Source organism: Psammomys obesus, unplaced genomic scaffold (assembly GCF_907164565.1).
Source record: "Psammomys obesus unplaced genomic scaffold, mPsaObe1.curated_primary_1811, whole genome shotgun sequence".
Lineage (NCBI taxonomy): Eukaryota > Metazoa > Chordata > Mammalia > Rodentia > Muridae > Psammomys > Psammomys obesus.
Window position 1 is genome coordinate 1 of NW_026592140.1, and position 24055 is coordinate 24055.

Consider the following 24055-nt stretch of genomic DNA (forward strand, 5'->3'; position numbering starts at 1 on the left):
GTGTGTGTGTGTGTGTGTGTGTGTGTGTGTGTGTGTGTGTGTGTGTGTGTTTTCAGGAAGGAAGACCTAAGCAAAGACAGACAGACTCACTTGTAATGACAGATAGTGACACAGGTAGGCCTGGACAGCTGCAGGACTCTAAAGCTGAGTTTTGTGTCCTGCTGCTATGGCCCTCCTTAGCTAGCTGTTGATAGAATTTTCTCCTTGCTATCCACATATGGCTTAGTTACTTTGGGCATGCACTTTAAGCCTTATTTTATCTGTGATTTACTGTACTTGTGCTTTGCTTGGAAGTGGACATTGCACAAAGTGATGCTCTATAATGATGGAAAAGATTTCTTCTCTGGGACACCCGCAATGCTCGCCACTTGTGTGTCCTGAGTACAGAGAATGTGCTTAGTGGAACTCCATAGAGGAGTTGCTCATTTCATTCACTATAGTGTGTTAGAATTTAAATAGCAACAGTGGGGTGAGGCCCTACCACAATGAACAGCACAGGATATGCCAGCCATTAAATAATGTTTTGTTGTTGTTTGCTTTTAAAAAACTTTCATGGAGCTATGGTATTTCTGTATTGAGACCCAAAGTTGATATCAGGTATCTTTGTCAATTTTCCCTATGGTTTATTCAGTAAAGTTTCTCAATTGAACCCAGAGCTCACAAATTGGCTGGGGAATCTGAGCTCTTGTCCTCGTATTTTATATGACAAAGCTTTATCTACTGACATGTTCCCCAGCCCTGTCTTTTTAAAAGAGAGTCTTTCTATATTGCCCAGGATGGTCCTGAATCTAGATCCTCCTGCCTCAGCCAACCAAGTGCCAGGACTGCAGACATGGCCTGCAGTGTCTAGCTGTGGAGTGAGTGGCCTGAATAAGAGGAGGCAATGGACCTGGACAGGTGACAACTGCTGAAACAGAATAAGACTTTGATTCACCTGGAAAGCTACTAAGAAAGGCAAAGCAGACTGAGAGGATGGGTCTTTGGTCACAGAACCTTTTAAGGTTGTATTCCCAGACAGATGGTTGGGCCCCTCAGGGTCTCTAGACTTAGAATGAAAGGAGAGCATCAGGGACAACCAGGGATTCAGAACTAAACACAGAAGGTTAGGCCCAAGGAATCTGGCCAGGGGCCCTGTTGAGCCATACAGTCCCATAACAGAAGATGAAGACAGGAAGACAGGACTGGAAAGGAGTCTGCTCCTAGAACCTGCCTTTCAGACCCCAGAATTTCCCTGCACTGTATTTGACATCAACGCTGGAAATCACACTCCCTGGAAGCTGGGAGGAGCTTGCTAAAACCATCTCTAAAGTGTTTCTCCTAAGTCTTGCGGCTTACCCCTGGAGGCTGGGCCTGCAGGACCTCCGCTGCCTCCTCCTCACTCAGACTCAGCTGCAACCATATGGGGTGGGTGTGGAGGAGCCGGTCCAGAATGCTGAGCCTGTTGGAGAGGCTGTCGTAGCCAGAGTCTCGGGGACATGTCTTCCCATCCTTGTCTTCAGAGCAGCCATCATCCTTGTGTCTCACCATGCTAAAAGAAAGAAAAGGACTGGGCTCAAATGCCTGATGCCATCCCCGAAATCTCGCGGGCAGGCCCGTCATAGCACGTGCACCACCCTGGGGTCACCGTCCTCTATCTAGAGGCATTGAGACAGACATGCTTTATTTCATTCTATTCCCATTTTCAAAAACTCCTGTGTAAGAGGAACTTTTGTTCGTCTGCTTCAGGTGTTATCTTGAAGGCTTATTGCCTGTGTCTGCTAACCTAGGCCTAGTCCTAGACGCTTCTAGCCTACTTACAATCTAACCTTTGCCTATAAAGTTTTCAGCCTCTGAGTCTTACTGCTTAATAAGCTCACCCTTTCTAGCTCTTTCTGAGCTCTGGGCTGGCTGGTTGAACTCAGCTGTTCTGGCTCAAACTCTTCTGCGAGCTAACTTATTCAATCTGGCTTTTCTCTCAGCCTTTAAATTGTTCTGCTTGGCCTCAAACTAACTTCAGCAATCTGCTCTAATCTCCTGGCTCCTTCTCATTCTCTGGCTCATTTGGTCTTTACCTGAGTTCTCTCACTATTACTGTCTCTCTATTACTGTCCTGGTAAAACTGCCTCCTCTCTCTCTGCATTGCCCATTAAGTAGCTTCCCTTTTCTCTCTCTTCTCCTGAGAGTTGGGCATATCCTATTCTGTCAAATATTTCTCTAATTAGACATAAGTTTCAAACATGGATGCTTCCTTCTACAAACTAACTTTACCTTCATTGTTTGTGATTAAAGGCATGTACCACCTGAAACTTTTCTATACCTGAAACTTGCTCTATACCAGGCTGGCCTTGAACTCAGATCTACTTGCCTCTGTCTCCTGGATTAAAGGTGTGTTTGTATTCCAGCCAGATCACCCAGATCTAGAAGGCCTTTGGATGTGATTTCTTGCCAGAGCAGCCATATTCTGAATTAAAATTCCTCTACAGTATTTACGGCCACCATAAATGCTGTGGGCCTAGGTTTGTTTGTCTTTGGGCATAAAGTATTTGTTACTTGGAGGCCAGACCTTCAAACTTCAGATGCAGTTAGCCTGAGGTCTCAGTGCTTAAAAGCACTCAGCACAAACACAAGCTCTGTTGCACTTTATAGGCACACACACTTGAGGATATTTGTCCTGTATCTAAATAATTGGTTTTACTTTCTTCTATAACCCTAAGCATTCTTCATCCCCAGCATTATAGATAATAACAATATCATAACTCAGTGGTGCTGTCCTGTTCATAAAATCAAGGTGACATTATTCATAAAAGCCAACAAATGTATATCCTAAAAGCTTTTTATAGTTGGGTGTGGCATGGTGGCACATGCCTTTAATCTCAGCAGTCAGGAGGCAAGGCAGACCTCTGTGAATTCATGGCCAGTCAGGGCTACATAGTGAGACCCTGTCTCAACAACAACAAACAACTAGCCAAAACCCCACAAATAAACCATAAGTATCAAATCATAAACAACAAAAAAGCAACCCAAAAGGTGCCCACTGATAAATGGATAAGCTATATTACTCAGCCACAACGTGGAATGCTGCCACATGGTCAGCCTGGAGAACATCCTGCTAAAAGAGAGGAGCCAGCTGCGTAAGTTCATAGATACTGTGTAGGGGACTAAGGAGCATTGAGCTAAGGCCACAGTATCACCAACTTTATTACACAGGTTCCAAATGAGAAGAGTCCTGGGGAGACTAGGTTGGTTAGTGGCTGACTGAGAGGAAAGGAGAGGGAAATGATCAGCAACAACAAGCAGGTACCAGGTGTCTTTGCAAGTTGTAGTGGTGTGTGGTAATGGCAAGGATTGCACAATGTCATGAATACGCCGAAAACCCCTGAATGATTCATTTTATGGTTTGTGAATCATATCAACAAACAGGCCACATTGCCCTCCTTTGATGCTAATGTTTAATCCTAGGTGAAAAATGAGAAAACTGAGGCCTGGGGATGTATGGAGCTGCTGGACTCTTTGCGAGCACTGTATCATTTCCCCCTTGAGGCACGGCTCTGTAGTTACTATGATGCTGGCTTTCAAGAAGAATCAGGTGTGCTGGTCTAAGCACACAGGCATGTATAATTCCAACACTTGGAAATGGAGGTAGAAGGATCAAGACGTCAAGGTAGCCAGGTGTGGAGCACAGGTTTTTAATCCCAGAAGAGACAGGGGATGTCTTTGAGTTGGAGGCCAGCTTGAGTTCCAGGCCAGCCAAGGCTACAGGTGAGATCATGTTTCAAAAACAAAACACAATACAAGGAAGGAATTAGGAGGTCATATCTTGATCATGGGCACAGGGGGAAGAGTAATGAAATTCTAGTCCAGGGTTGCTTGGCTCTGAGGACTCTCTTCTTCTCTCAGCACTGATACCTTCCCTGGCTCTGTGGAAACAGGTCCACAGTTGGTCTGGAGCAGCCAGCAGGAATGTCAGGCCTGATCCTTGTGTCCAAAAGCACAGACTTAGTGTACGGTACATTCAGTCATCAAGCACATCCAGGGTGTGTCCTGGACAAAGCCTCAAGACTGGGAAGGATAGGAGAGGGGAGGACTGCAGAATGAGATTGTCCATGTGCACGATGCCAGTCCTAAGAGACAGCCAACCTGTGATGGCCACCTCTGTTACTCATGGAGGCAGAATGAGAACACCAGGATGGTCAGGGACCCCCACCCCATCCCTTACACCAGTGTCTTGGTTTTATACAGACCTAAACAGCCTCTTGTTTCACTTATCTTCTAGATGCATACCCAAAGCACCAGTTATGCTAGAGGATGAAGCAGAAGAATCACTTGAACCCAAGAACGTCAAGGGCAGCCAGGGCAAGCCTGTGAGATCCCAGCTTACACAGAATCAAAGAGAGGTCCTGTTTGTTGTGCTTTTACTTTTGCTCAAACATGCGAAAGTTTTCTTTGAATTTTGCTGCCAGTTTTCAGAAAGAGGTGTCAAAATAAGGAAAGTTGTCCTTTCTGCAAAAGCCACCACAGTCCCTCTGGGTGTTCTAAACTGACTATTGAGAGAGGAAAGAACAAACTCTTCCAAGGGGAGCTGGAGCTAAGATTCTATCACACAGGTGAGACAACACTGCCTCTCCACTCTGGCTGTCTACAAGAACCATCCCAGCAACTTGAAGAGTCAGTGGTGACTCTGCCCTTCAGATCAAGTCAACAATCTGAGGCAGGATGTGCAGATGAGAATGCAGGGAATCCCAGATGGAGCCACATTTAAAGACTCCATAGCTTGCCAAATCTGTGAGCCTGTGTGGGAACCCTCTGGGGACTGGTAAAGCCACAGACTCCTGGTTTCGATCCTGATTCTGTAAGTTCTGGTAGACCAGAGCTGCTGCAGTTCTCCCAAGCTCTGAGGAAAACAGATCCCGTCCATTGGAGGACTTTGCTGTGTGGACCATTTGGCTGGAGAGGTAAGTAGGAAATGTTAACTTTGGGTTCTGATCACTTGGCTCTTTGCTTTTGTTAGGGGGCTGGAGGAGGGGAGTGGTAACACACTACTTAAAAAATGTAAATATTTCAGAGTCGGGAGGTACGGCAGTATAGCATTTGCCTAGCATATTCAACCCTCAGTTGGCTCCTCAGCACGTCAAACCAAACCAAACCAAACCAAACCAAACCAAACCAAACCAAACCAAAAACAATAGTCCAACATTTCCCACCAACATCAATTTGCCATATTTTATCAAGTCCAGAATTAACAGTGTCTAACAAAATGGTGCTCCTCCCATGTGTGTCCAGTAAGAAGGCATTTTGTATCTCCCTAGAAGGCCATCTCCCACAACTCTTCCCCAGTTTGAAGGTGCTTTTCTTTTTTTTTTTTTTTTTAATGCTCTTTGTTCTGATGATTAGCCTCAGCCTAAGCAGCCAGAGCCCAGACAGGAAGATGGTGAGTAAGATTCGTGGAGCCTTGTAAAGAAGAAACCATAAATTAGACCTTGCAATTAGTCTTTGGTATTGACTTGATCCAGCCAGCCATGTGAGGTTTATAGTGTATTATTACAGGGCCAAGTGGCTTTTATCAGGGATAATCTTCAGGAAAGAGCTGATGGATGAAATATGGACTGTCAGTTGTGTGCTCTCTCCCCACAGAGCCCCCTTTCCAGAACAGGAGCCCACACCCTGGTCATTAAGGGCACTGCCTGCCAGCAGCTTAGAGACTCCTCATTCTCCTGGAAATGCCTGAGAGATACTCTTACCCCAGAGGTTCTCAACCTTCCTAACCTCGAGACCCTCATGCTGTGGTGAGCCCAACCATGAAGTTATTTTATTGCTACTTCATAATTGTAGTTTTGCTACTGTTGTGAACTGTAATGTAAATATCCAATATTCAGGATATCTGATATGCAACCTCCAAAGAGGTCATGTCCCACAGGTTGAGAGCTGCTGTGCTCTCTCCCTGGAAAGCAACTATTGCTCATGACATACCCATGTGGCTGGAGAAGGTAGCCGCCTTCTCATCTCAAGGTGGGGCATCTCTGGAGTAAAATTTAGAGACCACACTTTTTTTTTCTTTTTGCCTTGCTTCCTTGCCTCTCTCCACAAACCATCTGCACAAGAATCCCTGCATCAGGCTCTGCTTCTAGGGAACTCTCCCTACGACAGACCCATCTGAGAGTAGCAGAAACCAGTGGTGTTTCTATGTAAATGAGTGCTGACGAAGACTGGGTGTCTCAGAAAGGTAATAAGGTGTCCCATGATGCAATCCAGGCATTTATAATAATGACAATGGTCACAGTGGGGTGTCCCAAGGGCCAGCCTCAAGGGTGGAAGCATGATGTCTGTCTCATGTGAGACCTTGACCAGCTCCCTTTCTGAGCTTCATTTTTTCTCATTTGTAAAGGGCACCTCAAACACCAGGTGGTGACTACGCCTTAAGGATCACTTGCCTGAGAGCAAGCAAGGATTGTGACTGTGTTGCTAAGTCCAATAGGTAAAAGACCATAAGGAACGAAGAAGGTCCATGGCAGCACAGAAGGGTTTAAATGCAAAAGGAAATAAAAGGAGCAAGAGGGGAGGGAACAAAATATTGCATATTTTCTTTCATATGCAGAACCTACATTTAAATACACATACACATACATACATGGTCTGAAAGCAAAGGGAATATTTGAGGGGAGGAGGGGGTTAGCAAGAGAGTGGGAAGAAGGATGGGAGAGGATGGAGGGAGGAGAATAGATGCCCATTGGAAAACTCACAGCTTACATCTGTTGCTATGGAAACAACAGTCCAGCATCACGGCTCTGACTTAACCACCAGAGCCCCTGGGTGATGCCTGACTTAAGGTTCTTTGGAGCGTGGGATGAGGGGCTTTCTGCTTTCTTCATTTCTAGGAACCGGGCATTACTAGTTAGAGGAGTCGGAAGGTCAGTGAGAATGTAAAGTGAACTCTCAGCCGAAAAGCCATGCTGACACTCGCCTTAGTTTCATTAGAATCAGCAGGATTAGGTTCATCTCTGAGAAACTGTGGCTGTGCAGCAGATTACGAAGGAGAGACGCGCTTTCACTTTCTTATCATAACCTGGAAGTCAGAAGAGCCCACAGTGCAGCAGCTGATGGCAAGTTCTAGTGATTGAGGTATACCAACATGCCTTCTTGAGCGTTCCAGTACACTGCTCCCTCTCCCTTGCTCCATCTGACAACGCATCTGAAGTGCTAGTTTTGACTTTATAGTGTAGTCTTTTCAATCAAATGTGAGACAGTAAAGTAAAAGATATGAAAACTGGAGGGTAGGCTATATAGCCTAGGGGTGTAGCCTTGGATGGGCATGGTATTGGGATTAATTTCTGGCACTGCCTAAAATATATATATTTATTAATTAACTAATTAGTTAATTAAAATTGAGGGGAGGTTGTTTCAGTCAGAAAAATATTAGCAGAGTAAATTCAGCCCATAATTTTCCAGATATAAAAATCCTATTTCAGGTATTAATAACAAAAACATCAGGGCAAAAAGCCAGATTCTTACTGTCAATCAAAAATAGTGCATGGCTGCGCTCATGCATTCAGGGAGGCAGATGCAAGTGGATCAGGCGGATCTCTGTGAGTTTGAAGCCTGCCTGGTCTACAAATTGAGCCTAGGACAGCCAAGGCTACAAGAAAAACCCTGTCTCAAAAAATAACCAATCAAACAACCAAAACCAAAACCAAACCATATTCAAATGGCTGTTGGGTCTCAGCAGATGTGCAGTGCTCTGGAAGGCTCTGGAGTGTGGGGACTGTCAGATAAAAATTATAGGTCTCCCTTGTTATAGACTAAATTTCTGTTATAGACAGGTAGCTTGAAGTCAAAATGGTGTCATGGCTGCTCAAAGTCAAATCCAAAGTAAGTTGTTATCTTTCCTCCAAAGAATCCTAGAAACAACCCCCAAGAAGAATCAACAGAGATAACAGCCAACTTCCAAAACAAGACTGTTTCAGTTGACTTAACCATATTCCCTCTGCCTTAATCAAATAAAAAGGTTACCTGAAGTAGCCCCTGTTAACTAGTTATGTGAATCCTCCTCCTCCTCCTCTGTTCTCCTTCTCTTCCTTCTCCTCCTTCTCCCTCTTGTCAGTGTCTATCTATGTATCCTGACTGTCCTTGGACTTGATATGTAGACTAGGCTGGCCTCAAATTCACAGAGATCTGCCTGCCTCTGCCTCCCAAATGCTGGGATTAAAGTTGTATAGCAGCATCACACTGAGTCCCTCATTTTTTTTTCCCAGACAGGGTTTCTCTGTGTAGCTTTGGAGGTCCTTGACTCACTTTGTAGACCAAGTTGGCCTCAAACTCACAGTGATCCAACTGCCTCTGCCTCCCAGAGAGCTGGGATTACAGGTGTGAGCCACCACGCCTGGCTCCCTCTCTCCTTTTCTAAGACAAGGTTTCACAGGCTGACTCAAATCTGTAGTCCTCCTATTTCCATTCCTCAAGGCCCAACATCCTGGATTGCCTGGGTTAGGCAGCCTCATGAGACCTTCCTATATGTATTACTCTCTTCCTCTTCCCACCTTACAAGGAAGGTTACTTTGAAACAACTAAATCAATTTTTAAAGATGGTTCTAGTTTTGGCTATACAACAACCTCCTGTCTTTGGCTCATTGCTATACTCATTTTTGATTGATGGACTGATACTTTGTTCCATCCCACAACTGAAAATAAGGCCAATTAAGATTCTTAAACCAAATTCTAATTTTGTCTTCCCTCTGTCAAAACAGAACACAATAAGTTTATTTAAACAAACAAAACAAAACAAAAAATCCCTAGACCTTCTCTTTGTGTGTAAAAAAAAAAACCTCTATTGAGTTGAATAACTAAGACTTTTTAAAATTGGGCACCTTTTGTCATTTAAGATAGTATGTGTCTCAGTTTTCTTTTAACATGTTTGCTTGCTTGTTTGTTTTTAAATTAAAAATTGTAGACAGGGAGATAGATGGCTTAGCTAGTAAAAGCAGGGGCCACACGAGCCTTGCAGCCTGAGTTTGAGTCCCTGGAACCCAGGTAAAAGTGCACATGATTAATCCCAGCATCTCTATCTTGAAATGGAAGGTCAAGACAGGAAGCTCTCCCAACACAGAATCTCCCAAAAGCAACTAGCCTGGAGTACTCAGTACAGCAGCAAAAACAAGAGAGACCCTAAGCTTTTACACACCAGGAAAGCGCTCTACCCTGGACCTGTATTCTAGTCCCTGGTTCTTGATGTTAAAGGAAACACATTTCCTTTTGTCTTCCTGGAGCAGTTACAGCATGCGGACAATTATAACCAATAGGATGCTAACTGGCAAGGAGAGAAAACAGAAACAACAATTAAGCCAAGCCCAAGTTCTAGGTTGCTTTGGCCAGTAACTGAATTGGGGCTTACATTTCATCCCTGAGCATAAAAAGCTACAGTTCTGCTACATCAAAATGCAAACTCAAAACAGTTCCACCAGGAACAAAGTAGAGTCTGGCTATGTAGCCCAGGCTGGCCCAAAACTTAACATGTAATAATCCTGTTCAGCCATTCAGCAGTGCTGGGATTGCAGGATGGGTCATTTTGATATTTGATAACATCCCAAAGGTTGGCTAAAAAGTGACAATAAACTGGGTTTGGTGGCACATACCTTTAATATCTGGAGGTAGAGGTAGGCAGACTTCTGTGAGTGTAAGACCAGCTTGATGACTATAGTGAGTTCTAGGCCAGCCTTGGCTACATAGTGAGACTCTGTTTCAACAACAAACAAACAAATAAAAATAAAAACTTACAGTTTTCCTAAAATGTGGCAGAGTAGTTAAGATAGCAAACAGAAGCATGGGCATTACTGCTTAGAACTAGCTTCAATAGTGTTCCCTGGGATTTACAGGAGGCCACTGTTTTTGGACTGAGCCCCTGTGCAAGGTTGTAAGAGAATAAGATAAACGTCACTCAGGCTAAAGTTCACATTGCCAGGGACAAGGAAGATGCAAAGCAGTAAAGGGGGCAGGTTGCTCTGCCTTTGATTCCCAGCACCCACATGGTTCCAGGAGACCAGACAGCTTCTTTTGGCACAGGTTGGCAGCTCCTCTCACATGGCCCGGCTCATTTTGGATGTTTACTCTGGACTCTCCCAGATGTCTCTGCCTCTGGCTATGCTCTCCCTTTTATCTACAATAAACCTTCTCTTCCACCATACATACATACACACATACACCTATATATGTATGTGTGTGTGTTAAAGCATTTAATCAAATTCAATGTTGCCAAACTGAAATGAAGCCACTTATTTGCCCTTCTGAGAAATACTGACTGTGCCAGAATAGCAAGTCTGCAAAGGCCAGTTTTCCTCAAAGTTTCCTCCACCTTCATCCATGCACAAGCAGCTTGAAGGAATCTGATGCCCAAATGTCTATCAGTCTGATTCCAGTCCCCTCCCCCTGCCATCTTACAGAGAAAGAAACTTTGAAAGGATTGATTTGATTTTTGTTCATCCCCATCCCCTGCTTTATTAGTCCTTCTCCATCAATTTTTTTACAAATCTCCTGATCTGCTCTTTGGAATACTTCTAGCTTATGGAATGAAATGTCCAACTGTAGAATAAAAATTAAAGCCGATTAAAATCTTTAAACTACAATATCATAATATCCTTTTACAATAGTATTTCTCAGTCACAGTAGAGATATGAAATTTAACTTTTAAAGGAAAGTAAAAATATATAAAAGGAAAAGCACTTTAAACAACCCATGAGTTAATACTAAAGAAAAGAGGAGTGAAGATGATTGAAATCTGGAACACAACATCTTGGATTAGAAAAGGAGACCATTTTTCCTATTAATATCTACCAACTTCTCCCTTGGATTCATAGAGAAGACCACCTTGGCTTTTTTGTTTTGGTCTTTTTTGTTTGTTTGGTTTTGAGACAGGATTACTCTGTGTAGCCTTGGCTGTCCTGGACTCGCTTTGTAGACCAGGCTGGCCTCGAACTCACAGAGATCTGCCTGCCCCTGACCACAGGTGTATGCCACTGAGCCCAGCTGAGAAGGCTACCTTGTAAGACCTACTCTTTCTCATGCTGACCCCTCCCTGCTGAGTTTAAACAGCTCCTCTGTTATTTATTTGTATGTTGGTGGGGACAGAGTCCTGGGCCTTACACATGCTAAACACATACTCTCCCACAGGGCTAAGCTTTTCCTGAATGCCCTTGCTCTATTTGGCTCCCTCTGACCTGTTAAAACTGAGCTTAAATCCTAGCCTCCTCCCCAGTCTCCTTCAGCTATAAGTAGTCCATGGCCCTAGTCTCCTCACTGATGTCTATAATGCATCAAAAGATAACCCATCTCTAAGGCGTTATCTTTTCACATGCTGATTTAACATGAACCATGCTCAGACCCAGCCCAGAGCAGGTGTGACCAGGAGCCTGAGCGAGAGGTGCTATGCAGACAGGAGATGCTCATGAGCCTTTAATCTGAGCCTCATTCTGAGGCCCCTATGTTCAACCTTCCTCAGTCGGGCTTGGATAAGCAGACTCTGGCTGCTTAGATCTAGCCTCAGGTGGACAAAGGGCTCCTGTCTGTGTGTTTATCAGGAAATGAGTGGCCAAAGTCACCACACGTACCAAGCCTTTGGCTGTCTTGGGACCTTAGGCCAGAAAGCAGCCTCATTCGATGCAGACTAACAAATCTAAGGTTTTAGCAGCTCCTTCCTCATTGCTCATGGATTCCTCTCACAGATAACCTTTCTAGTTTTAGGGCAGAAAGCCAATGATGACATTTAGTCTAGATTTGCAAGGACAAAGTAGGACACTGATGACAATACCCTCAAGGTTGGCAAATACAGAGGGCTTCTTTCAGTACTGGGAGAAGACTATTCTACCAGGAACATGGTGCTCAGGAGAGAAAGCAGAAAGTGGACAGCACTGGTGAGGACCACCCTTCAGTTAGGGCAAGTGCCCTGCAGGAGGCTTGGAGACCAGGGGACCACTGAACATATAGCAAGGGGCTTTATTATTTATCCATGAGTTCTCATTTATCTGAAATCTAACGACCCACTGGCACATATGAGTACCTTCTTGCTTTGAGGGGTTAGTGCTTGGGCTATATTAATAACTGAAGACTAGCCAGGCACAGTAGCACACACCTATGATCCCAGTACTCTAGGAGGCAGAGGCAGGCGGATCGCTGTGAGTTCGAGGACAGCCTGGTCTACAAAGTAAGTCCAGGATAGCCAAGGCAACACAGAGAAACCCTGTCTCAAAAGGCAAAAACAAAACAAAAAAGCTCCACCATACAACAAGGACATTTGCTCAGCTATGTTCATAGCAGCTTTATTCATAACAGATAGAAACTGGAAACAACTCAGATGTCTCTCAACTGAAGAGTGGATAAAGAAACTATGGTACATTTACACAATAGAATACTATTAAGCTATTAAAAACAAGGAAATCACAAAATTTGCAGGCAAATGGATGGAACTAGGAAAGATCATCCTGAGTGAGGTAACCCAGTCCCAGAGAGACACACATAGTGTGTACGCTAATAAGCAGATATCAGCCATATAGTACAGGGTAACTATACTACAATTCATAGATCCAAAGAAGAAAATATCTCTCAGAACTGGAAATATAATAGATAGAAAAAGTGGTTGAAGAGAGGCAGCAGGGTTGAAGAATGAGCATGGAGAGAAATGAGGGTTTAGATCAGACTTGGAAGAGGGGCAGGAGCACAGAGGGCTTGCAGAGAGAAGAGAAACCTCGGGAAGGGCATCTCTGACACAAGCTGGAGACCTACAACAGGTTAGGTTCCTGGGAGGATATGGGGGTGACTCTAGCTGACACTCTCAGTAGCAAGGATCATAGAGACTGAGGAGGCTACTCTCTGACTAGACTGAACTCCTAGTGGAGAGAGGGGAACACCAACATAGCCACAAAAACTTTGACCCAAAATTTACCTTGCCTATAAGACGTTCAGGGATAAAGATAGAGCAGAAATTAAGGGAATATCTGACCAATGCCTGTCCCAACCTGAGGCCCACCCCATGCCCTGACACTATTAATGATACTCTGCTATGCTTACAGACAGAAGACTAGCATAGCTGTCCTCTGAGAGGCTCCACTGAACAGCGGATTGAAACAGATGTTCAGACTCACAGCCAAACATTGGGCAGGACACAGGGAGCCTCGCAGAAGAATAGAGTGACCCAGGGGGAACAGGAAGCTCCACAAGAAGACCAATAGAGCCAACTAACCTGGACCCAGCGGAGCTTACAGAGCACCAACCAATGATCACACATGCACTCAACCTAGGCCCCTTACACATACATAGACAATGGGTAGCTTGGCCAAAATATGGGTTCCCCAGAAAGGGGAGAGGAGATTGTCTCTGACATGGACTCTGTTGCCTGCTTTTCAATCACTCCCCCTGGGGGGCTGCCTCACCAGCCATGGGGGCTAAGCCATGATGTGACTGGATGTGCTGGTCTGAATTGGTCGGGAGGAGGCTCCCCTTATCTGAGGAGCAGGAAGGGGACATAGGGGGAAGTGGGAAGGAGGATGGGAATGGGAGAAGAGGAGGGAGGGCCTACATTGGGGATGTAGAGTGAACAAACAAAGAAACAAAAAAATATAAAATAAAAAAGAACTGAGGACCAGACCGAGGGTAGAGTCTTGGTATATAATGATTTCAAATGTACTAGGGATTCTTTGAGCCAGTAGCAAAATGCCCAGTAGTGGCCAATCAGACCCCACATTTGGTGGGAGATGATTCCCAGGCTTTATAGGGCTGGGGGTGGAGTGGTGACGGGGTAGAGCTGAGGATCAATGGTTTTGGGAAATGTAGGGTCCTTATGAAGAAAAATAAAGGGCCCATATAGGAAAAAAATGTTACTGACACAAATAACAATTCCTCACACATATGCCAAGCAAACAAAACTTCCCAGAAACCTTCAATTTCAAAAACACCTACTGGTTTTTCAATGATTCAATGATTGCTTAACACCTTTAGGCACACCACAATTCCTGACTCTGAAGGCTAAGTTAACTCGCTCTTGGTAGCCGGAAGGTCTGGAGATGAATGGACGCCCAGATCTATCCCGATGACATGAGGCCCTATTGCATGAATTCTGCCTGTAGCACAGAAGTTGGCAGGTAATCTGAGGGCCCTTCTACCCACTGGCCAACACAGGAAGGGGGAGGGCCGAGGACTGGGGAACTGTGATTTTGTAAAATCTCTGCATATTTTAAAAGCTGAGTTGGGAGGGATAGTTGAGCCATCCAACTTAACTCCTTATTCGAGGTAAAAATGATATAAACAAACAAACAGAATCCACACAAGTCTAGTTTTCTCAGTTGGGGCTGCCATTTTGTTCATTTTGTAGGAGTGGGGCCAAAGCCAGAGTCTTGTACACACTCTGCAAAGTCCATCACAATGCTCCAGGTCCACATATCTCCCTTCTGACGTTTCCCAGCTTCCCACAAATGGATGCTTTAATTCTCCGAGGACCTCTTATCCCTTCAAACTCTAAAGGGAAAACGAAACTGTACGATATTTTGGGTTATGGATTGGATTTCCGCATGGCTGAGGGGGTATTGCTTCTTGCCAGAGGAAGCCACAAGTTCCTGAAAGTGATTTCTAATGATATGTAGCAGGAGGATTTTTCTGAGGGGAAAAAAAAAAAAAAACCCACATTTTTCTTCTAGTGCTTTCATTTGATTTTTTAAATTTCTATCTCCTGAGGCTCAGGAGGAAATTACTCGGAAGTTGAGACAAAATATGATAGCTGTCACCCAGGGCGGCCATTTTCACACAAGCAAAACTGGGGGAGGGGAAGGGGGACGGTGGCTGGGGTGATTCCACTCAGGAGCTTCCTCTCCAGCTCCAGATGAAAAGGCCAGATGTGGAGTCAGCCCTGGCAGAGGCTTTCTTTTGTTCTTGTAAAAATAAGAAGTGGAAACAAAGAACCTGTTGTCTTGGTTGCCCTTGGAGCTGAGAGCAGGCTGGGGGAGGAGCCAGGCAGGCTCAGTCATTCCGCTGCCCTCCAACCAACCCTTCAGGAAGGGCATGCATTCCCTGCATTCGCGGTTCCTACTAAAGTGCTTTCTGCTGTGCTGATGCTATTGCCTAGCTGGACCAATTCGCCAGCAGAATTCTAACTAAGCAGATAGCTCGTGGCAGAGCTAGCGAGCCAGGAGGCCCAGCTGCCAAATAAAATAGAGCCGGGTACAGGGTAGTGGTAGGCATCTGCCTCTAGAGCACACACTGGGGCCGTGGGCTTGATCCCTAACAATAGACAAAGAAAAAAAAAAAGAAGTGTAAAATGAATCTATCCCTATGTCACACTTACGTGGCCAAAGCCTATTGTCAGAGACGCCAACCATGAAAGGTGCCACTGGTCAAAACAGGGACGGCAACTAGTGCCCTGGCATGGGCCTCTAGTCCCAGACACTGGGGAAGCTGAAGTAGGAGGATCACTACAGCCTACGGATCCAAGAATAGACCAACAACACAGAGAGACACTGACTGAAAAGAAGCACGCAATGACAACAAAACAAATGAAGAAAAAATACAAACCCACACTAACACACACAAAAAACCCAAAATGAAACCATTTTCTAGGCCCAGAATATAAAACAAACAAACAAACAAACAAACAAAAAAACCAGAAAACCAAAAACACCCATGACAGTTGGCAAATATTCATTATTTAGTAATGGTACCAAGAGCTTTGCAAATGCCAATTAAGGGCTCTACCTCCCAGCTCTCAAGCCAACCCTTCATTTAAAGATGAATTTGGCTCAGGTGTCTAGGACCAGCTTCTCACTGGCTCTCCAACATGTGCCCCAAGTCTGGAACAGCAGTGACCTGTGGTTTAAACAGGTTTCCAGATGTGATAAACTAGTTGTTTACTGGCTAACACTGCTCATGACACAGATAGTATAAGAAATAAAAAAATAGTGACTTTTCATTCAGTGGCTTGACCTGGCTTCCCAAGGAGCTCAAAAATGCATTCTCTAAAATCTTCAGAAGAATGAGCAATTCAGAGTCTCCGTGTATCTGCTTCTTGAAGAAAAGATGAAGAAGGAGTAAACTGAGGTGGCTTTGAATCCCATATTTGAAGTTACTAAGGTGAGGACATAAGATTCTTAAATAGGGGAAACTGTACTAGATACAGTAATCTTAAAGGCAGAACCACAAAATATCTGTATGACATTTGTAGTCAGATTTTATATGCACATGCTGTTACGATTTCAATTGTATAAAATTGGAAAATGAGCAAAGCTGGGATAGGTAAAACAATGAATGGGGCTTAGTTCCCAGCATCAAAATAAAGACGAACAATAAATCTGTCAGTCAGAACTACCTAGCGCAATGCCAGTCAGGCTTGAAGTGGACATGACTAGAGGAAGCCCTCAGGGGAGGTTGAGAAGCCATTTTTGGTCTGGGTGCTGACTGTGTGGTGTCTCTGTGAAATCTCACCTTAACCTTCACCGTATACTCATGTACTTTTGATGAATTACATTAAACATTGGTGGATTGTCTTGAAAGTGTTACCAATAGAGGCAGAGTTTGTTGAGAAGGGCACAAAGCAGTAGACATAGCCACAGCTGTCTCATTAGAGGTATGTTCTAATGAAATTCCTTTTCTTCTAGATTAACTGTTGTCAACCTGTGGATCATGATCCCCAAGAGACCATTGGAGAACACAGATATTTACGCTATGATTCATGACAGTAGCAAAATTACAGTTATGAAGTAGCAATGAATTTATGCTGGGGGTCACCACAGCATGAGGAACTGTATTAAAGGGTTGCAGCATTAGGAAGGCCGAGAACCTCTGCCCAAATGGAAGCCCCAGTTCTCTCTGCCTTCTGGATCTTCAAGGGGAGAGGGTAGTGGTTTTCATGTCACAGCCCTTTGGTTGCTACTGTGAAGCTCAGACATCTAGACCAGGCCACTGGTGAAGGGCAACTGTTACATTCTAACAGTATTAACTAGAGCTGGCCAAGGAAGCTTGAAATTCCTGTCTGAACCTTGGGGTAGTGTGAGAAGCGAGTAGCTGCAAGACCACAAACATCACCCAGCGCTCCACGCCACAGGGTACCGACAAGGTGGCAGTAGGAGCAGTGTCCCTTAGGGACTGTGTATAGTCTGGGTCCTCAGAGGGCCTGAAATTTCAGTCTGAGCCAGGAGAATATTTACCAAGCTTATTTATATATTTATTTATTTATTTATTTATTTATTCGTTTGTTTATTTATTTATTTGTAACCTCTTCTCTGTCTGAAGACAGAGGAATACCTAAGACTGTCAGCTCAAAATGATGGTCCCAGGGAAGATGAGGGTGGAGAATGGGCCTGCCTCAGTCTCTCACTCAGAGGGACGGGGAGCAAAAGGCTGTTATGTTCCCATACTCCCCAACCCTTGGAAGGATAGAGACAAAAAACTTGAAATCCCATGTAGAGAGGGCTGACCCTCGTGAATAACCCTGCCATCTTTCTCCTGCTCATCTAGCTTCTTTTTGCTAGAGGGTAGAGTAGATTTAATCAGCTCTTAGCTTGTAAGCAAAGCATTCCAAAAGCCCAGGCCTCAGGACTGATGGGGGAAGCACAGATGAAGACAGAGGGGAAGGGACTCAGGTCCTGTTTTGTGGCAAGGGATGAAGTCTAAGGTTGACTACTCATTTTCAACTTTATCCTCTTCTTTTCTCTTCTTTTCCTACCCCCTCTTTCTTTCTCTCTCTCTCTCTCTCTCCCTCCCTCCCTCCCTCCCTCCCTCCCTCCCTTCCTTCCTTCCTTCCTTCCTTCCTTCCCTCCCTCCCTCCCTCCCTCCCTCCCTCCTTTCTTTCCTTTTCTTTTCTTTTCTTTTCTTTTCTTTCCTTTCCTTTCCTTTCCTTTTCTTTTCTTTTCTTTTCTTTTCTTTTCTTTTCTTTTCTTTTCTTGCTTTCCTCTCACTACTTCCAGGCAGAAGGAACGGCAAGTACAAGGCTAGGTTAGGAGCCCCTTGGAGATGAAGTCGGGGGCTCCCACAGAGTAAGAGAGAAGGAAAGGTAGTTTAAGAGGGGCCAGGGAAGGCAGATAGGTCCCAGGGGATCTTGAAGGCCATGTTGAGAACTTTGGTTTCCAATGGAAATCTGTTGAAGAGTTTTGAACACAGTAGTGGCATGAGTTAGGATTAAACTCTCTGATTACTGCTTAGATAAAAGCCCAGAAAAATTGAGAGAGTGGTGGCTAGAATACCGGACAGGGGCTAGGGCGATGGTGCTGGTGACAGTGTTTCCTTTGTGAATCTACTTGAATGGGTGGAACAGCTATGAACTGAAGATGGATGGGAGAGGGATTATAAGAGAGACTGCAGGAATGGCAGGAAGATTCATGTAAGTGGGATAAGAAAGACCTAGGACAGAGTGGCTTTGCAAGGGGACCCCAAGGGTCCTATAGTCTCTATAAGTGTCATGCATAGTCTCTATAAGCGTCATACAAACCTCTGAGTCCATAAAGAGGACCAATCAAGAGATCTAAGTTGAAAATCACCAACATGTAGATGGCATCAAAGCCACAGGCCAGGTGGGATTAACTTGAGACTCTAGAGACATTGTAAATATACATTCCATCTCTTCGGTCAGGTACTGCGCTAAGTCCTTTATAGCCCTTGGCTTGCGGAGTTTTCCTGAGAATGCTATGAAGTTACTCTATTATTATTCCCATTTTACTGATATGGGCATTGAGTAGAGAAACCCCCAAATATCTTAGATACGGCCAACTGGATTAAGAGGAGCAAAGAGATGAAGAGAAGAGGCCTAAGAGTTCTGGGTACTCCAGGGTTAAGGGGGCCAGGGAGCAAGGGAGCATAGACTAGGGGCCAGAGCAGCAGTGGGGGAGGGGAGGAGAGTTACAATGGGCATGACACCAGACACCAGACACCAGACACCAAACTTCTGCTCCTCTTGCCTCCACTTTCCACTTAGCACCATTGTAGCATGTGCCAGCATATCCTGCTTAAAGATGATTTAACATATGCAAAAGGATGTGTGCAGAGTATAAGCAGTAATAGGGGTAGAATATAGCTGAGACACGCCCTCATGCTTCTTTAATTCCACTTTGAAATGAACCTACTGGCCCAAAAGAAGGTGGCTCAGTGGGTAAGGTTTTTGATGTGCAAACACAAGGCCCTGAGTCTGGATGTCCAGAACCCATGTAAAAGTTGGACATGGTGGCTTGTACCTTCAGCCACAGTGCTACAAGAGGAGCCGAGAGCTCATTGAACAGCTTGTGTAGCTGAAACAGTGAAATCCAGCTTCAGCAAGAGACCTGTCTCAAAAAAAAAAAAAAAAAAATCAGGTGGAGAGCATCAGAGGAAGACACCAAGAGGCCACTTCTGGCCTCCACAGGCATGCCGGTGCACCTGCTCAGACACACGTACGCAGCGGGGGGGGGGAGGGTGAGAACATGCAGCTCCTTCTACCTGGAACGTGGGGGGAAGAGCACCCCAGTGCCTGTGCCTTTGCTGGCAGCAGGGCCCAGAGCTGCTTCTCCTGAAGTAGCACCAGGGACAGAGCTCCCCTCTGCTCAGACAAGGGCCGTTGCTGGGCCCGCCGGCACCAGCAAAGAAATGTCTGTGCTGTGAAACCCTATAGTTTAACCGTTTTGCTTTTGTTTTCAATACAGTTGTTTCTCCTGTGTCAGCCTATCAATTTTATTTCATACATTTAAAATGTATTCTGAAAAGGAGTCCAGGGTGCAAAAACCAAACCAAACCAAACCAAAACAAAACAAAAAAAAACCAAAACACCAAATCATTAAGACTTCGAATGCATTTCACAATTAACCATGGAATAAGGAAACGCTAACACAAGCAAGGGAGTAAAGGTTCTCTGCCGAGGGAACTGGCTTGGTATTTAACTCCAGGTTGTATCAACTGGGGAAGTTCAGGCATTTTGCAATGGCTACGGCTATCAGACTCATACTCATGGAGAAGGACGTCACAGGAAGGTGACAGGGCCGCATCTGGACAGACACTGGAAGTACAGAAGCAATCCCCAAGGAAGTGCGGGGCTGTAGCCAGCTCTTCCCTTCCTTCCTTCCTTCCTTTTTTCCACATCAGTAGAACAAGAGTCATATTGGACCTCTGCCTTTTGGTATCATTAGGAAAGCACAACTGGCTGGCAGCTACAAACCTCTGAGGCCGGCACATGATAAGCACAACTTATATACATTGTTAAAGACAATTCACCTTGTTTCTTCTCTTTCTTTGCCATTAAATAATCAATAACTTCCCGAGACCCAGCCTGGGCTCAAACTCCTGAGCTTCCTCACTCCACCTCCCAATCCGAGGATCACAAGTATTTACCTCTATGTCTGGCAAGTAAGGTAACTCTATAAATGGGTAATTTCAATGTTAATAAGCACAGTATCCAAGTACATGAGTCTAAATAAAAGTGTTATTGTAGTGTATTTCTGGTACTTTTGTTTTTGTTTGCTTGCTTCTTTGAGGCAGGGTCTATTTATTACGTAGCTCTGGCTGTCCTGGAACTAGCTCCGTAGGTCAGGTGAGCCTTAAACCCACAGAGGTCACCTCCCTCTGCCTCTGCCTCTGCTGAGACTGAGGGCGTTCGCCATCATGACCAGTCATGCCTGGCACTTTTGATCACTCTTAAATTTGAAAAGGAAAAGATGAAAAGAGATACTAGGGCTGGGAGTATAGCTCAGTAATACAACACACACTTAACATGCACCACAGATAAACACAGGCGAAGTTAGTGATTAAACGAACTCCAGCTCTCCCACCCTATAATCTGCTGAGGTCAGAGAGCAAGATCTCAATGGCTTGCAGCCCACCCCTCCACCCCCCAAACCTTAACAGCTCCTGTGACTTATACTCACGGGGAGACATTCCCTTCACTCTGTCTGTCACCGGCAGAGTTTGGGGTCTATCTCCCAGCACTGCATTTCCTGCACATGGAAGAAACCGACATCACTAAATTCTACTTATCAGCCTGGACTTCAGGTTTGCTTAAGTGTAACAGTGCAGAGGCCTCTAGGTCAACCCTGGGCTAAGAAGAGCCTTCAAACGACTTTGGATATGAGATGGAAAAAAAAAAATCTCTAACTGAAAAACCCTTGTGCACTTGTGCATGAGTGTCAAAAGTTACAGAGGAAAACAATTAAATTAATCAAAGCCCTTCACACTGGGGTATAAAGAAAACCCCAAAAGCCAAAAGGCGTGGAGGAATACCTTGACTCTCCCCACTCCTTTGCAGAGACAGCCAGGGTGGCGAGGGTACCTGGAGCTTGCCCAGCTAAGGCAAATGCAGCTCTTCCTGAGAGGCATGGCATTGTAGCACCACCCTCCAGCTGCCAGCGCCTGCCTCCCTGGGATGACGGTTCTCTCCCTCAGTCTCGGTCAGAGAACAAACAAGTCAGGCTGGTTTGAAACTTGCCTGGGCAACCAGCGTCACCTGGTTTGTTCGCGTGTCCTGTGACTTGTGAGCAGAACCTACACCATAAATCTTAAGTTCATACTCTTCCAGGGCTCAAACGGGAAAGGGGGAAACCCAGCGAAGAATCTGGTTTTTGAGGCACCAATTGCTGTCATTCTGCAGCAATGACATTCTGCCTCTCTGCCAACAACAAAGGCTATATCAAAGAGCTTAAAAGACTTGACCTTCCACCTAGGACCCCACCTCTGACCCCTGTAAAGATCATTTTCCAGATCAAAACCAGCCCCTCCTACATACTCAAAGGGTATGCAGCGTGCCAAATCGGCACAACCTGTTGCTTCCCGTCTTAATCATTTACAACCTCATTCAGTTCCAAAACCCCCGGATGGCTTTCCAGGTTAAGAGCTATGTAGGTCTAGGGATTTTCTGACCTGAGAATGCAAAATGGGTCCATCCTCTTTAGGTGCTCCCCTTTAAACCTTCTGGAGACTGACAGGCTATACTGAATTCTACTTCATGCACGGAGAGTCCGCTGTGTTACTCTTTCCATCATTGTGACATGGCACCGACAATTTCCCGGTTCTGGTGCCAGGAGGAATCAAGAAGGTATAAAGTTCAAGTGCCGTCAAAGCAATTAAAATAAACAAGCAGAGAAGGAGCTTCAGGCCACGCCCACCTCCTACAGAGAATTTCATCTGGCATTGTCACCACACTTCCAGTCCCCAAACTTCGAAGGAGTGAGGGACATCAGCCCTCTTCATTCGCCAGTCCCCCGACTCGCAACCAGCACCTAACTTTGTCTTTGATCACCTGTGGGTTTCAGAAGGTTCCAGGCCATTTTCCAGGCTGCTATCTGTCTGTACCATCTCCCGTTTCAGTTCTCCGATCTCCGAGGCAATTGTGTCGATGAGCTATTCAAAGACAAAAATAGCGTGACGTCAGGAAGTGAAGAGGCGGGCCATGTTCCTAAAGCCAGGGAGCTCCTACCCGCCACAGATGCCTCCCCCCCCCCCAAGTTTTAAACCTTTGCTCTGTGAATTTCCTCTAACCAGAGGAAAAAAATAAAGAGGGAGGGAGCAACTCCCCTTTAAAAAGAGGAAGAACTTAGGTTTTGGTATTGGGAAAGAGCTGGTTTCAGTATTGTAATAAGGAAAAGGTTCTGACACTCAGTTTAGGTTGCTCAACATAAATATAGAAGAATAAATAAATGCTACTCAAACCAGGCCTCCGAATTCATTTTTGTCAAAAGAAATAGTTCAAGGATCTCTGTGAGTTGGAGGCCAGCTTGGTCTACATAACAAGTTTTAGCCCAGCCAGGGCTACAGAGTGAGACCTGTCTCAGGGAAAAAAAAAAGAAAGAAAATTACAAGGCATGGTGGCACACAACGATAATCCTAGCAACTCAAGAGCCGAGGAAGGGGTATAAAAATTTTGAAACCAAGCCAGGCGTGGTAGCATACTTCTGTAATCCTGGCACTCAGGGAAGCAGTGGCAGGTGGATTTCTGTGAGTTCAAAGCCAGCCTGGTCTACAAAGGGAGTCCAGGATAGCAAAGGTTACACAGAGAAACCCTGCCTTGAAAACCACAAAAAAGAAAAAAAAAAAAAAAAAGAAAAGAAAAGAAAAGGAAACCAGTCTAAGATACATAATAAGACCTTGGTTCAGAAAGAAATAAACATGTCAACAATTCAGTACTTACAAATTCAATTTTTCTGAGGTTCTAGGGACCAAGCGCAGGCCTCACACATACTATGTAGCTATACTACTGGAGCTACATCTCCAGAATCAATCAACTGACTGATTGGTTGACTGAGCCATGGACAGAGCCAGGCCTTCCCATGGAGCCTAGGCTGACCTTGAACTTGAGATCCTCCTGCTTCCGTTTGTCTCTCTCCCTGCAATTCCTGTCTTGGTGTTTTGAGAGAGGATTCTGCTATGGAGTTTAGGCTGGTCTGGATCCGGCTGTGTACACTGAAACTGGCCTAGAACTCAAGGCAACTCTCCTGCCTCAGCCTCCTGAGCACTGGGATTATAGGCATGTGTTACTATGTATGCCTAACTTAGTTTTTTAAGATTGATAAATACAGATCCCGTGGGACATACTTGTACTCCCAGCTATGTGGGAGGTAAAGACAGGAGGGTCATTTGAACACAGAAGTCAGACCATACTGGGCAACATGGACTGGGCCTACACATGAATGAATGAATGAATGAATGAATGAATGAATGAATGAGTATATACTCCAAAAATTAAAAAAAAAAAAAATACAAGCAAGAAGACAAGTTAAGAGAAGAGAAAGGACTGACCAAGGCTGAGAACGGGTGAATGGTGGGTGAGGAGGCCCCAGAGATATCTAGGGGATAAACGTGACCTCTTCTGGCAGAGGCTTCAGCTCTCTTGTGTCTCCAGCTCACCCACTCACCTGGGTTTTTCTCCCCTCCCCCATCTTCTTTTTGGCATTGCTGGGGGTTGAACTCAGCATCTGTGCATGCCAGGCCGGTGATGCATGTCTGAGCTACACCCCCAGCTGCTCACTACAAGCTTTTACACGTCACTGTATGTGTATAGAAAGTGCTTACGTTTGCCACTCTGCTCCAGGTTTTTGAAAGTGCAGTTATTTTTCACCTACATGAGGCTTATGTTAACATTCAGTGTGTCTACTGATAAGCTGCT

General features: G+C 45.0%; 1 protein-coding gene across 1 annotated transcript; it reads right to left on the reverse strand.

Annotated features, from left to right (window-relative positions):
* Window positions 1–1335: 1335 nt before the first annotated feature.
* Window positions 1336–23828, reverse strand: LOC129681164 (ras and Rab interactor 2-like; the record flags this gene model as incomplete). The annotated part of the gene is made up of 3 exons (XM_055613041.1): window positions 23805–23828; window positions 22193–22293; window positions 1336–1528 (listed from the first exon to the last, which is right to left on the reverse strand). Coding segments are annotated over exons 1-3 (318 nt in total), but the record flags the coding sequence as incomplete, so codon positions are not given.
* Window positions 23829–24055: the final 227 nt, after the last annotated feature.